Raw genomic sequence first — 16,047 nt, 5'->3', positions numbered from 1 at the left:
GTAGGACCAAATATCACAGCAGGGTGGTTTGCACTTAAAAACGGCACACGACAAGGATGTCCTCTTTCCCCCCTGCTGTATATCTTGTCTATTGAGCCTTTGGCAATCAATATTAGGAATAATCCTTTGATCCAAGGTGTCCATACGAATTCGATGGACGCTAAAATATCATTATACGCGGACGATGCGTTACTCACTCTTACATCCCCAGAGTCTTCTCTAAAATTTCTAATGATCGAAATTAATAAATATTCTACAATTTCGAACTTTAAGCTAAATATAACCAAATCCACAGTAATGTATGTGAATATGAACAATGACCTGGTAAACACTTTAGCCCACGCCTATAAATTCGTATGGACAGACTTGGAATTAAATTATCTAGGACTATATATAACTGCCAAAGTGACAGCTATAATGGAGAGGAATATAATGTTCTTTATGAGAAATATGAATCTCAAACTAAAAAGATGGAAAAATTTAGAAACTTCCTGGCAAGGCAAAATAAATATTATTAATGCGTATATATTGCCTAAATGGCTATACTTATTCTCTATGATTCCACTCAAAGTCCCTGGGCCCTGGTTGGCTATGATTCAATCCAGTTTCAATAATTTTATCTGGAATAATAAAAAACCTAGAATTGCTCAAAAGATATTAACTAGAAAACTGTCTAACGGAGGTTTAAACTTTCCTAGTATTACCTACAGTTATCATGCTAATATTATTAGACATATCTACCTCCTTCAGGACCCTGAGCAGGTCTTAGAATCATGGTATACTATTGAATCTGAAATGGTCCAAACAGATAGACTGCAACACTCGATGTGGATAGTTACAAAGAACTCTCTAATGAATTTGTTCAAGAACTCAACGATACTATTCCAAATCCTAGAAGAGTGGTTATTAATTAAGAAAAAACTAGCCCTAGGAAATATGATACCCAAATCATGCACAATTGACATACTGCAAATTCTTATAGAAGATCTTTCTTTAAAGAATTGGGCTAACGCTGATAGAATAAAGTTTTCACAAATTATGCAAGGAGATAATATTTTGCCATTTCAGAGCATAATTGATATTTTCCACATTCCACGCAGGGAAATTTTTACTTATCTGCGGATAAAAAACTATATCCATAAAAATGTGCTCAAATCGTCTTCTATCTATGCGAAAAAGTTGGAAGTTATATTTAAGTCTCAACCCATTAAAAAGAGCATGTCTGTCGCCTTATCAATGCTGGAAGTTCTTAAAGAGTCCCCATATAGTTTGATTAAGAAGTGGGAACAAGATTTAGAACTGCAAATTTCTTTAGACGACTGGAACTCCTCTTTGAGTTGGGTGAATAAATATATCCATTGTCTGAACCTGTCGGAATGCCACTTCAAAGTTCTCTATAGATGGTATTATACACCTGCTAGACTAGCTAAAATGTTTCATTCTTCTGATCCAACTTGTTGGAGATGTGGTAGCCATTTAGGTACTTACATACATATCTGGTGGACATGTCCAGCTGTTAAGTCTATCTGGTCTTGGGCGTTTAATATTTTCTCATTAATGACTACAAACAGAATTCCGGAGAATGCTGCTTCGGCTATTTTACATCTGAATTTGTCTTTCGATTCACAAAGAGATTTCTGTTTTGCCATTCATTCTTTGGTTGCGGTTAAAATCATTATCGCAAGACACTGGAAAGTGTCTAAGTCGTTTGAAAAAAGACTATTGATAGACCAAATTAGATTCCAATTATCAATGGAATATGAGTTGATCAATAATGCGACTTTTACCTCTAAGAAAAAAAGATGGTATTGTGAATGGTTAGACAAATATAGTATATTATTTGGATAGTTCTACTATGGCTATAGTGGATATCTGTATAGATAGAGAAAGAAGGGATAAAATTAAAACAGAAGCCAATAACCTCAGTTCATGGAAAGGCAGTGGTTTGTTAGGATGCTCTAAGGAAATGTTTATTTTTTTTTTTTTTTTTTTTTTTTTTTTTTTTTTTTTTTTTTTTTTCTGTCGTGGTCAATCTATGTTAGTATGCTGCTATGCTGCTATGCTGGTTTATAATTGAATATGCGATTACTGTGTTTGATTATGTACCATCTATCACTTATATATTTGTTTGATACTTGTGTACACTTGTTGATCTGTATTAGTTTCAGCATACTCGTTGTCTATGTTAAATAACAATGAAAAACTTTTTCAATAAAGATATAATAAAAAAAAAAAAAAAAAAAAATAAATTTGTTTATAGTTAATGTTTGTGTGTTCCTTAAAGAGAGACTATAGCGCTGTAGCATCCCCGTCCGTCAAGCCGCCCTTTCCCCCTGTGATGCCGAAGGAGCTAAAACCCTTTCTGTTATTTACCTGGGTCCAGCGCCATTGTCCATTGGCGCTGGCTTTGGTCTGCCTTCACTCCTTTCCTGCCAACATCAGCCGGAGGGGGGAGACCTAATGCGCATGCAATGGCCACACTCGCATTATTGTTTTCCCCATAGGAAAGCACTATTCCTATGGGAAAATTCCGGTGACGCTGAAAGTCCTCATTCATGCGTGAGGACATCCAGCATCAGTTAAACGACCAACCACCTGGAAGTCCCTCTAGTGCTAGTGGCTGACTGGTAGACCGCAACTAGAGGAGGAGTTAACCCTGGCAGGTAATTATTGCAGTTTATTAAAAACTGCAATAATATTACCTGCTCAGGGTTAAGGATGCTGGGACACTGCACCCAGACCACATCAATGAGCTGATATGGGTGCCTCTAGTGTCCCTTTAAATCGGTGCATAAGGAGAGTCTGGGACTCCGGATATAGCTCTCTGCTCTGGGACGTTCCCAGTCAAACTGGAAAGAGTGGCAACATTATAACATGTAAAGAGGGGAAGAAATTGCAAACAAATGTTGCAAGCACAGAGTTAGGGAAATACCACGAAGAGTGACAGGGCAGGGTTTTAGAGAAATATTGCAAGTGCATTACGAGAGATTGAGAGCACAAGATTAAAAGAGCGTGAGTGAGTACCACATATTTCTTGAAGTAACAAATGGCATGGTGCATGATCTCTGTGAAACTAAAAATAAACCCAAAATATATCACATTTTACAAATTCTATGGCAAGAAAGACAACATTAAACGTACAATAACGTTTGGGTTGTACAAAACAATATACCGATGGACTAACACAGTTGGTTAATATCCTTTCCTAAATAAAACAGATATGAAGCATAGCAAAGCTAGAGATAAAGATACAAAGAGTTCTGGACAAACAAACTTATTTTGCTAATAGACGCCAGAAAATACAACACCTGGTCCCCGGTCCCTGGTCCTTGTCATAATAAAACACTGACACCTTCTGTGTGGGGTAAATGTTTTAACTAGTTTAAACTGCGGCAGTGGAAACGACAAAATCAAACACTCTGCATTTATTGAATGAAATACCGGATGGATTAAACCACAGATACTTGATTTGATACGTTTATCCCGCATGGAACGCATATTCCTTCGGTACATGCCCTTGTACCCGCTAGTAATATCAAACAGAGTTCATAGATTGAGGAGCAGCAGTGAAAGGTTCTGGGTTTTGTACTAGTCTGCTAGAGATTATCTTCTATAAGCACACACTGCGTGTAACATGAATGTTCAATATCCAGGCTTAATTGAAAGCAAATTGAATTCCAAGAGAATCCACTGACCTGTAGGATTTGAATGCTAATTTGCTCTGGGTGAAAATAACGTTTATGGACGAGGAGGTAGCAGGAGAATTTTCCTTGCTACAATACGTTGTTTTTAAAGGATTACTAGTTAACAGATGAGCCAAAGATTATAAAAGGCATGGTCCTCTATTACCGGTTTATCTGTTTCAACTTTATCCACTGGTGGATTCCTAATCAATTTACCCAGTTAAAGAGACAGCATCTCCAAACAGAAAATAGTCCTGTAAGAAAATACTATCAAATCTTCAAAAAACGACTGTAGTATCAACTTTACACACTCAAGGATTCCTTATGTGAAGACAGTTATAATAATCCTAGAGAACATAAAATGAATAATCAATAAAAACAAAAATATAAACTATGGCCGATAACAGCTTGGTGGCTCGATTTTTGTCAGATTACTGTTAACGAGTGCACGTATTATCCTTAACGGAGGTCAAAAGGTCAATTTGTGGCTATATAAAGCCTCACAGGAAATTAAAGCTCATGGCAAACTGCGTTGCACATTTTTACGGACGCAATGTACGCATACAAATATCTATGTATATCAACATTCCAGCAGGTTGCAGATTCTATATGGTTTCCGACGATACCGTTAAAACTACACCAACAGTGTTGCATGTTCCTACAGAATTGATTCATGCCACCTCTGCTGGAAGGTGATTCTACGCATCCACACTTCCTGTTTATTAAATAATTGAGACATTTTCTCTATATTTTTTACTTCTCACTTCACAACATGACCTTCTCTTTTTTGGCTTCAAACTATGCATATATATTTGTTGCACTAAGTTTTAACGTAGGTTGCACTTAAGTTTTAATGTAGGTACTGGACATTGTAGCTTTTCTACAAATTCTATCAAATTTAGAAAGGAAGATAAACAATCTGACTTAACAGTTAATTAAATAAATGTATAAAATGAGCCTTTGTGTTGTTTTTTTTTTTTTTTTCGGAAATACCATGAAACAAATTCTACACCTACAAACGTATAACACTAAAAAACCCTTACCAACTTCTTGTGCATCTAAAAAAGCAAGGGTGTACACCATATTTTTCTATTAGTGGATTAAAAGTATTATAATAACCCAGTCATCAGAATGTAACACATAAGACATGACATAAGTACCTGATATTGCATCATAGAACTCATCCTCACTGAGAATACTGTGATGTGGAGGTGTTCCTTTAACTAGTGACTGTTCCAATTCGTGGTGTTCAGAAGCCAAGGTCTGTAATGCCTCTGATAAGATCTTCGTCTTTTCCTGCTCGTGCTTTAGTTTGAAATTCCTAGCCTAAAGTAAAGGGAAAAAAATACATTCCTGTGTCAGTACCTGCAAGGTAAATGAAGGTGACTAATGTAAATGGGAGCAGGCTGTTATAAAGGGCTAGACGTGAAATGAAAGAATATATCAGTTTTAATAATGCATGACTTAATCAGATAAGGGGGAACAAAAACAAAAAAAGTGACCATCAAGTGTGTGGAAATGTTACATTTATATTTACAGGATATACACCCTACAGCAGGCTTCCCCAAACTCTGGTCCCATGATTCTATGAAGTTGTAGTTCAGCAACATCTGGAGGGCCAGAGTTTGGGGAAGCCTGCCCTACAGTGCCACTTTTAACTGCAGCCCTGCTGAGAGTTTCTTATTAATAACAAAAACAAAAGAATATTTTTAGAGAGATGTTCTCAGTTAGGGGAGTAGAATTTCTTAAACATGCTTACACATTTAAACAAAAATGTTGTTAACAAGACATTGCCATTACTCAGCTTGGCACGCATTTTGACCTTCCAAGGTTGAAAGGCTAAAATAGAACTTGCAACCCTTAGATTGGAACACATTCTACAGTTAAACCAATATATAAAGTGCACATGGTGCTATAAACACCCACTATTTTTTCTTGTATAAACAGAGCATACAAAAGATTCCACAACCTTCTGATACACAAGATAATTAGTATATCAAACTCTATATAAATAACACAGCAAAAAGGAAAATATTAAAATACATAGTGTAATACTGTAATGTAGATGAGTGCACAATTTAGTAGACTCACATTACTAGAGCCATGATCAGGCTCTATAGAACATGCTCCAAGGTGCCCAATCCCAATTCATAGGATTTGGATAAAAGAGGAGTCTCCAATACACCTCCTAAATTAACATTTGTACTTAATTGACATCATAATTGTGACAAGACCAACCTCGCCACATTGCATTGGAGGAGCCTGGTTGCCCGCCTGCTGCCTTTGGATTATGGACCGGCAGCTAAAGGGTTAATTTTACTGTGCAGAAGGATTTATTTCTCCCTTTCTGCACAGCCGTTCGGTAGATTCTACCGAACAAACAGCCTGTTTGCAACCTCCCCAGAGCCGTGGGAAGCCGGCTGGCGCCGTTAATTGGCCACCCAGAAGCTGGAGTGTGCTGCCAATTTACCTCCCTGAAGCTGCGGTTAACCGCAGCTTAATTGCTTGTTACTGGGTGGCCGCTGTTACACTTAGCGGCCACTAGGTGGCGGTGTTCTGGAGCTCCCCAGGCAGCCAGCGCTTTTCTGCCCGGCTTTCATGCACCAAAATCGGACACTTTTACGTGCAGGCACCGCTGAACCTACAGCCCCTGGTTCTAATTCGTATGGATTTGGTGAATGCAGGGAAATTCGGTAGTTTGTATAGGTGAATGTTTTAACCCAGATAGCCATGCCATGGAGCATATTAGTGTAATTAAAGACTCTGGCTCCATGGCAATTAAACTGTATTTGTGTGGTCTGCGTGCCATTCACCTAATAATGTGCACTCAGACCTGAGCTATCTGGGGATATGTTACATGTCTGTGTTTTATGTATAAAATGTGTCTTTATGTATTTTAAAGTGATAGTCTGTTTTTGTGTCCCCACATGTGTAATGGAGTTTTGCCTTTGTCCTGGGAGATAATTGAATTACTTCTCCAATTATCTCCAGGGCAGAAGGGAGGAAGCCAGGATGCATTGTGGGGATGTTTTACTTCTGTAAGTCTGTAATGTGATACATGTCTGTCTGTGTTACAGTCTTCCATTTGGCCCCTAAGGGAGTGTCCACCAGGTGGGAGACCTGCATAAATACAGGGGCAGGTAGCCCTCAATAAACAGACCGCTGCATGACCCTCAACACGGAGCCTTGTCTCGTTCTTGGGGGGGATTCACTGTATGCTGCTGGAGATTGATTGCTAGGAGTGTAAGCTGATGTCTGCTTTTCCTGTTCATCTGCTAGCAGCTATTCGTGAGGTTCCAGTTTGGAGTGCTACCTTATTCCCTTGTATGCCGTTCAGGAGTTTGATGTATTCACCTTTATCCAATTCGTGAGGTTTGGTGATTTTACAGTAGCTGTGCCTGTCTGTGAAAAGGGGATTATCGCCTAAACGGATTTTTACCCCTTTTCTGCTAAAACGGTCCGTTACAATAATAATTTGTACTTGTTCGACTTTTTAAAAATGATTTCTAAGAAAACATCAAAAATGCAACAGCAATATGGGCTAAAAGACTCAAATCAATATCAACCTAGCAGGTGTCTGTGTTGCTAATGATGATCCATCTAACAAGACAAAAAACAAAGAAACCGCAAAACGTTCATGCAATTTCCAGCTTTCCCTCATAAAATGTAACAGTACACAAGGGCTAGAAATGGTGATCCCAACAGCAATTTACATTTTGCAGATATGTTGAAAAAAAGGGCAAATCAGTTTGGATTAATGCCTTTTTGATCAAGCGATTGGAACATTGCGGTAAAAAAAGTTTTACTCTTAGCCAGCCACATTCGTTATGTGTGTCCTTCGGTGTTGACACGAACTTAAATGTTTGCTATGAAGTCCACTTGGTTTCCATGAATGTAAGACTGTAAAAGAGAGCATGTGTGAAGAACCCAAACTCGTGAATGCCCCTTTCATTGTTAACTTCCACATGGATGCAGGTGATAATCCATGTTTGATATTATTAGCAAAATAAACTAGCTGGGTCTGAATGGTAAATTACACTTCAAGACGATATAAAAGTTGTCTGTTGAGTTTCCACATCCCGGCATGTGCTAATTGTGGGATATGTAAAGAAAGTAACACTTCAATGTCATCAAACCAGGAGATGTCAACTTTGTGCAACATGTTACACATAGTGAGGAAATAAAAGAACATTATTACAATGAGTAGAAGTTGTGAGGATAGTAGCTTAAAGCAAAATGTAATGTGAAAGAATAAGGAGCTAACCATGCAACATTTAAGTTATTGTGATGTAGCAAACTTGGAGTACATTTCGGTTCGAGTATTGACTTTATATCTCAAGTATGTGCCGGTTTTCAGATTTTATAATGTGCCCTTTTTACGCTTAAGTAAGTTACGTATCAGGAGGCTTTGCTGTGCCCTCTGTAGTCCAGTTAGCCATATATGCTTGATAGTAAAGCTGGAGTATCAGTTGCAGAGGGTGTAGAACTCAGTGCTATGCAAGCTCATCCGGTGTCTGTGCGTGAGGCTAGACAGGAAGTGTAAGGGGTCACTTTTCCTCGGCCATTAGCAGCCTCTCAGGCAAGAGATGCTTTATAGGAAGAGCTGGCACAGCATCGAGTGATGCACACTGTATAACAGCACAGACAGCATGGAGATCAGTATTGGTTGTCAATCAGATGGGCGCTGAGTGTGTTACGGATGTCATAAGTAGAGATGTCCCGAATAGTTTGCCGGCGAACATAGCTTGTACGCGTTCGCTACGGATGGCGAACATATGCGATGTTCGGTCCGCCCCCTATTCGTCATCCTTGAGTAAACTTGTACCTCACAGTCAGCAGACACATTCCAGCCAATCAGCAGCAGACCCTCCCTCCCAGACCCTCCCACCTCCTGGACAGCATCCATTTTAGATTCATTCAGGAAGCTGCATTCTTAGTGAGAGGAGGGATAGTGTAGCTGCTGCTGATTTAATAGGAAAATCGATAGCTAGAGGCTAGTGTATTCAGTGTCCACTACAGTCCTGAAGGACTCATCTGATCTCTGCTGTAAGGACAGCACCCCAAAAAGCCCTTTTTAGGGCTAGAACATCAGTCTGCTTTTTTTTTCCTGAGTAATCTAATTGCAGTTGCCTGCCTGCCAGCGTATGTGTCAGGCTCACAGCATATACTGTGCCCACTTGCCCAGTGCCACCACTCATATCTGGTGTCACAATAGCTTGCATTTAAAAAAAAAAAAAAAAACTTTTTTGACTGTAATATAATAGCAGTCAGTTTCCTTCACACGTGTGCGTTTCAGGGCCTGCCAGGGCACAGTGTCACACAAGTGCAACTCATATCTGGTGTAACAGTAGTGTACATTTAAAAAAAAAAAAAATATTTTGACTGTAATAGATTGAATAGCAGTTAGTTGTCTGCAAGCGTGTGTGTCAGGCCTACAGCGTCTACTCTGCCAACTTCTGCCAGTGCACAGTGCCACTCATATCTGTTGTCACAGTAGCTTGCACGCATAATACCACTAATCGAAAAAAAAAATGACAGGCAGAGGCAGGCAACCCTGCAGGGGCCGTCGTGGTCGTGGTGCTGTGATTCCCTTTGGCCCTAGAATAATGCGCAGTGTTCAGAGGCCACGTACCCTGAATTCGAAAAGTTCTGAGGACATAGTTGACTGGCTAACACAGGACACCCAATCTTCTACAGCTTCCGCTCGGAACCTTGACGCACCATCCTCCTCCAGCTTAGCTTCGGGCACCTCAAGTTACCACTCGCCCGCCTGCCGCCACCACCAACACTAGCACCACAGCCGCTTCACTTGATCTGTCAGAGGAGTTATTTACAAATCAGTTGGAAGAAATGAGTGATGCGCAACCATTATTGACAGAGGATGTAGATAACAGGGATATGTCTCAGTCAGGCAGCATTACACACATGGACGTACGGTGATGATGATGATGTTGTACCCGCTGCTGCTTCCTTTGCTGAGTTGTCAGATACAAGTGAAGCGGTTGATGATGACGATGTGTCCGTGGATGTCACGTGGGTGCCCGCTAGAAGAGAAGAAGAACAGGGGGAAAGTTCAGATGGGGAGACAGAGAGGAAGAGGAGACGAGTTGGAAGCAGGGGGAGGTTGTCGCAAGGAGCTAGTGGCACAGTCAGACAGCATGCATTGGCACCCGGGGTCAGCCAGACAGCACGCCAATCAACGCATGCTGTTGCCACCACCAGAATGCCGTCATTGCAGAGATCAGCAGTGTGGCATTTTTTTTGTGTGTCTGCCTATGACAACAGCCATGCCATTTGCAACCTGTGCCAAAAGAAACTGAGTCGTGGGAAGTCCAACACCCACCTAGGTACAACTGCTTTGCGAAGGTACATGATCGCACATCACAAACACCTATGGGATCAACACATGAGTACAAGCAGCACACAAACTCAAAGCCGCCATCCTCCTCCTGGTCCAGCATCTTCAGCCACGTCAACCACTGCTGTCCTCCTTGCCCCCTCTCAACCATCCGCCACTCCGTCTCTGGCCTTGAGCAGTTCCTGCTCATCTGCCCACAGTCAGGTGTCTGTCAAGGACATGTTTGAGCGTAAAAAGCCAATGTCACAAAGTCACCCCCTTGCCCGGCATCTGACAGCTGGCTTGTCTGAACTCTTAGCCCGCCAGCTTTTACCATACAAGCTGGTAGAGTCTGAGGCGTTCCAAAAATTTGTAGCTATTGGGACACCGCAGTGGAAGGTACCCGGCCGAAATTTCTTTGCACAAAAGGCAATCCCCAACCTGTACTCGATTGTGCAAAAGGAAGTAATGGCATGTCTGGCACACAGTGTTGGGGCAAGGGTCCATCTGACCACTGATACCTGGTCTGCAAAGCATGGTCAGGGCAGGTATATCACCTACACTGCGCATTGGGTAAACCTGCTGATGGCTGCCAAGCATGGAATGCGTGGCCATGCAGAGAAGCATGCCACAGTCCAGGTGTTAATTCCCTTGAAACAACTTTTCCATCACTATTGTGGCCAGAAAGAGTCCCTGTGGGTTTTAAAATTTGCCTGCCTATTGAAATCTATGGCGGTTCGCCCGTTCGCGAACATTTGCGGAAATTCGCGTTTGCCATTTGCGAACGGAAAATGTTATGTTCGCGACATCTCTACATATGTGTTGATTAAGGTATAATGTACAGTTCTGCAGAAGTAAAATGGAAACTATACTGGAAACATCCACTTTGTTTTGTTGCCAACAATTTTTGTGACACAAGACCGATATTCGTGGATGTCACCTTGCTCAATGTATTACCAACGTGAATTGTATACATCTGTATTAACAATATCTTTTGTTCATATTTAACCAGTGGTAATAGATTAAGTGTAATGCTCTCAGACAATTGATGCCATCCAAATTTGGGGAACGTTGACATTGCTAATGCAGAAATTTTGATTCCACAAGTGCCAGTTTGAGCCAAACCACTCAAGGATCAGTGGTTATGGTGCTTAGTTACAGTGCTTAGACTGCTACAAATTGTTCTTGAGTGGTTTGGTTAAATTAGAGAGACAAAGGTTTAAAAATATCAGGAAGTATTACCTTACTGAGAGGGTAGTGGACGCATGGAATAGCCTTCCAGCTGAAGTGGTAGAGGTTAACACATGGAGAGGTTTAAGCATGCGTGAGATGGGCATAAGGCTATCCTAACTATAAGATAATACCAGAGACTAATGAAAGTATTTTGAAAATTGGGCAGACTAGATGGGCCGAATGGTTCTCATCTGCCGTCACATTCTATGTTTCCTTAAAACACGTTGGACAGAGGGAATTGAAAACACAAATTCTCTCACCTATAAGAGTATGTAATTGACAAGATCAGAATGTGTCAGGATAGCAGTCTCTGGGATCTGATGTGTCGTGTTCCGAGATCTTTGCAGCGGATGTTTCTTTCTAAGTTTCAAAGCAGCATCTTTATTAGAACGATCGCAGCTTGCACCTACTTCATGGTGCTAGTTCCACGCATGTACCTAGAGTATTTTGTAACAACTGCAATGACACCTGCCACCAGCAATGCTCAAAGCTCCTTCCTTTTTAATTATTCTTTGGTCCTTACACAATTCCTTTGTAGTTCGGCTATTAGTTTTGTCTCTGCTATCTATTACTGATCTCTAGATTCCTTAACCATGGCTTGAAGTTTTTACGTGTATTTCTGGTTTCCTGACTATTTTGATTACAGATTTTGTTTGCCTTTTTACAGATATTCTGTTATTGCAATTCCCACAGGCGTTATTTTAAGCTGGCCATTTTAAGGACTGGTAATTCAACTTTCTCTCCCAGTCTCTTTTCTGTCAGTCCTGGATAGACTCAGATTTATACTTAGCCAGTATGAGTTACACTGGTTCATGACAGTATGATATTCAGCTGGCGTTGGAGTTTCTCTACATACATCTTGAAAATGTGTATAATTAGACGAAAACCGTCACTTGCATTTTTAGATTCTGATTCATATTACATGCAGTGCACCCCAGGCAGAGCTTTTTATAAATGTAAATCTTCTTGTTTCCTATGAACATGCATGAACACAGTAACATGCTATGTATAGCAAGCAATTACAGGATGGCAGTGTGCTTTATAAATACCTTTGAGGCAAGTGTGCTTTATACATACCTTTATTACAGACAATGCGTTACAGTAAAGGTTTTGGAAGCATTTAGTGATTGGGTGAGATATATTCAAAGTTGAGGTTTTTTTTTCTCTTTAAAAACAGAAAAAAAGATTTAGAAGAAAATCTGGTCCCTGTAACTGCATTCACACTTCTTTATCATGGATAAAAATAAACACTGTGTGCTAATCCTGACAAACCGTCCTGTTTTTTAGTGCTAGTGCTATGAATAGCAGCCCATCTAATGTGCAGTTTTTTACTGAAAGCTGCATGTATTTGAGATCAGTGTATCTGGAAAACTAGAAATAAATATGGAACACTAGATAAGCAGAGGTTCTCTTATGAGAATAGTGCTGACATAGAACACTTTTATGGCTTGATCATTTTAGTTTTTTTTACTAGAAAACAGACTTTAATTCTATATACAACACATACTGTAAAGATGAGAAATTTGGATAATAGCTCTGGCCATTTAAAATGAAACTATGTAAAAGGTTTTAGTGTATAGATCATGTCCCTGAAGTTTCACTGCCATTTAGGAGCTAAATCACTTTTGATTCTGTCCATGTCGCCCTAGTCACCTTTCATGGCTGTGTCTAAGAGTTTCAGTTTTAAACAGATGTTAACTTGCTTTAGAAATGTTTATCTTCTGCTCTGTAAATTGAACTTAAATCACACACAGGATGTTCCTGCAGGGTCTAGAAGGCTATTAAGGGGCGAGAAGCGATATATTCTAAAGTCAACAGAATCTGCAATAAAGGAAGTATCAACATTAGATATCTCTCTACAGAGAGTGCTTAGGAAGAGCTGTATAAACAAAGTGATTTAAAGGATCACTATAGTGTCAGGAAAGCAAAGTGGTTTTCCTGACACTTTAGTGCCCTGAGGTCAGACTCATGAGATCCTACCTCCAAGATTCCATGGCTCTTTTAAACTTTTTAAACAATTTTACATGGAAACCTAATCTTATACTAGTGACATGCGACGTTCAGTCACTGTACACAATCATACCTCATGATATAGGCTGTCAGGCTGTAAGGAATATACTAATTAGAGAAGGTAGAATTGCTGATAAACAAATTGAATTTATTTTAGAAGGTATTAATATTATTTTCAAAAAATAACTTTTTGGTTTTTAAACTCATTTTATCTTCAAAAAAGAGGAACTGCTATGGGGACTAGGTTTGCTCCCAGCTACGCAAATTTATTTATGGCAGATTGGGAGTCCGAAGCCATTTTTAGTAATCACGCTTGGAGAGCAAACCTAGTCTCCTATTTTAGATATATTGACGAGCTTTTTTTTATCTGGGATGGGACTGAAGACGATCTTAACTCTTGTATTACTAATTTGAATATAAACAATAGAGGCATAATTCTTACTCATGAATACAGTAGAGAACAAATTAACTTTTTAGACCTTAATATTTTCATAACAAATGGAAAACTACACACAAAGACGTTTTTTAAAAAAGTCTGTGCAAACACTGCTATAGATAAAAGTAGTTGTCACTACCAACCCTGGTTAGACAGCGCTCCGAAAAGCCAAATACTCAGACTCAGAAGAAATTGTTCGGAAATCACAGATTTTAATGTGCAAGCAGATCTACTAAAAGAAAAATTTGTTGAGAAAAACTATCCTAAAATAGAACTTGAGAATACTATCAGGGATATAAAAAAAAAAAAAAGATAGAAATTAACTTTTAAAATACAAACCTAAATCCACAGATATGACTATGCCATTACCAATTATCTTCAATTTTAATAATAAAAGCAACAATATAAAAAAGATCATAAGAAAACACTGGCATCTCCTGAAACAAGATGAAACCCTAAACAAAATTATACCTGAACGTCCAAATATTATATTTAGGGGAGCACAAAACTTCAAGTCAATTTTAACTAAGAATTTTACCAAAGAAACTAAAAAGACCCCACCAGTATCTTTCTTTCCACAAATTAAAGGTTTTTGTAAGTGCAAAATGTGCATAGTCTGCAGAACCACTGACCCCGATGTCCCACATAAAGTTACTGAATTTACATCAAAAAGGACAAACAAGGTTTATAAAATAAATGACTTTATTAATTGCTCCACAAAAAATGTTATATATCTGCTTGAGTGCCCCTGTGGCCTCCAATATTTTGGAATGACCACAAGGTGCTTAAAGACGCGCTTAAGCGAGCACTGCAGAAACATCAAAAATGGATACCATAATCATTCAGTATCCAAACACTTTACTATACACAACAAAGACCCAACAATGTTAAAATGTATTGGGATAAAAAAATGTGCTGTTCCGTGGAGGGGCGGTAATATCAAAAATATTCTAGGTAAAAAAGAAATGGAGTGGGTTTATACACTCCAAACCCTTGCTCCCCATGGTCTGAATGTTGATTTTGATCTGTTCAATTTTTTTATAATTATTCACACTGCTGCTATTATTCCCTTTTATTTATATTGTATTCTCTCTGTGTAACCTTATTTGATTTTGGCTGCTGTAACTTTAAGCCATCTTTCATTTTATTTAGCTTTTATGTATTTCCCCTCTTTTTATTTCCATCATGCCTGGTCACACTGTTTTAGGTGATCAGACATGATGTACATTTTAACACATGCTTTTATTTCATTTTATACTATAATTTTATATTATGTTTTCATTTATTCTTCATTTTTCCAGCCGGCCGCAGCTTTGTGCGAGCCGACCGGCACTATTATTCCGGTTACCATGACGACGACTGCTATCCGCCGCGTCATACATTTAATGTCCCTCCCATGTCGACGGCCGCAGCCTTGTGCAAGCCGTCGTCCTTCCCCCTCACGTCAGCCGCATGTATAGTGCGTGCTGACGTGATTCAGACCGCGCCCCCTCCCCAGCCGCTTCCCTATTAGGACGCCGGCAGCTGCGCCGTGCTCGCCGGCGTCCTACTACATTTCCCAATACCCCCTGGTTGTTTGTGCCGGTCACGTGACCGAGCTATATTTTATATATTTTATTGTTTCTCTTCTTTCCAAAGCTCGTTTTACATATGTATTAGTATATTTATGCTGCAATTATATAATGTTACCACTCCATATCAGATTTAAACTGTTTTTAATATGATTTTTTATACAAATTTTTACTCTCTCTGTGATTGGTTACCTAATTTTTGGCGCCAATTTTAAAGTATTGTACTTGGTATTTAAAGTTCTGCCAGGTATCAGGTTCTTTTCCCCATATTGATAACGCCGTATTGGCGAAACGCGTTTATGGTTATAATATTGTGTATTTTTAATATTAAAGTATATTTTGTTACTTTTAATTGTATTTTTTAATACACATTTATCTACTTTTTACCTGGCATTTTAATCATCACTCCGGACTCCAAGTAATCAGGGCCGGACTGGGAACAGAAAGCAGCCCTGGAAAAAAATTATTTCAGCCCTCTAATTCATTGTGTCACATAGTATGCTTGTATTGTTTATATGTATGCACTTTGAAGAAGACTTTTGTCTTACCTGCAGCCCCTCGCTCTAGATGATCCATGGGTGTTACAGTGCTATAACCACCACCCTCCAGGACGCTCCCTGTCCGTTGTGACTGGCTCTGCTTGGGGACAATTCTTTAAGCAGGGAAACACTCCATGTCAATATCAGCATATCGGCATCAGTGTGTCAATTGTATAATTTCAGAAAATATATATATTAAAAGAATGTCCCACATTAATAAATCACACTAGTTCAATGG

At 39.4% G+C, this 16,047-nt stretch overlaps 1 protein-coding gene across 7 annotated transcripts in view; it reads right to left on the bottom strand.

Moving 5' to 3' along the window:
* Positions 1-16,047, bottom strand: part of OSBPL1A (oxysterol binding protein like 1A) — a 226,407-nt gene that overhangs the window by 124,489 nt on the left and 85,871 nt on the right. For all 7 annotated transcript variants that reach the window (XM_063451462.1, XM_063451465.1, XM_063451466.1 and 4 more), the window contains one exon: positions 4,844-5,009. In XM_063451462.1, the coding sequence (XP_063307532.1) occupies positions 4,844-5,009 (166 nt within the window). The remainder of the gene's footprint in view (positions 1-4,843; positions 5,010-16,047) is intronic.

The sequence above is a fragment of the Pelobates fuscus genome, chromosome 4 (genome assembly GCF_036172605.1).
Source record: "Pelobates fuscus isolate aPelFus1 chromosome 4, aPelFus1.pri, whole genome shotgun sequence".
NCBI lineage: Eukaryota > Metazoa > Chordata > Amphibia > Anura > Pelobatidae > Pelobates > Pelobates fuscus.
Note: the sequence above shows the minus strand (reverse complement) of the source record. Positions and strands in the feature narration are given on the sequence as shown.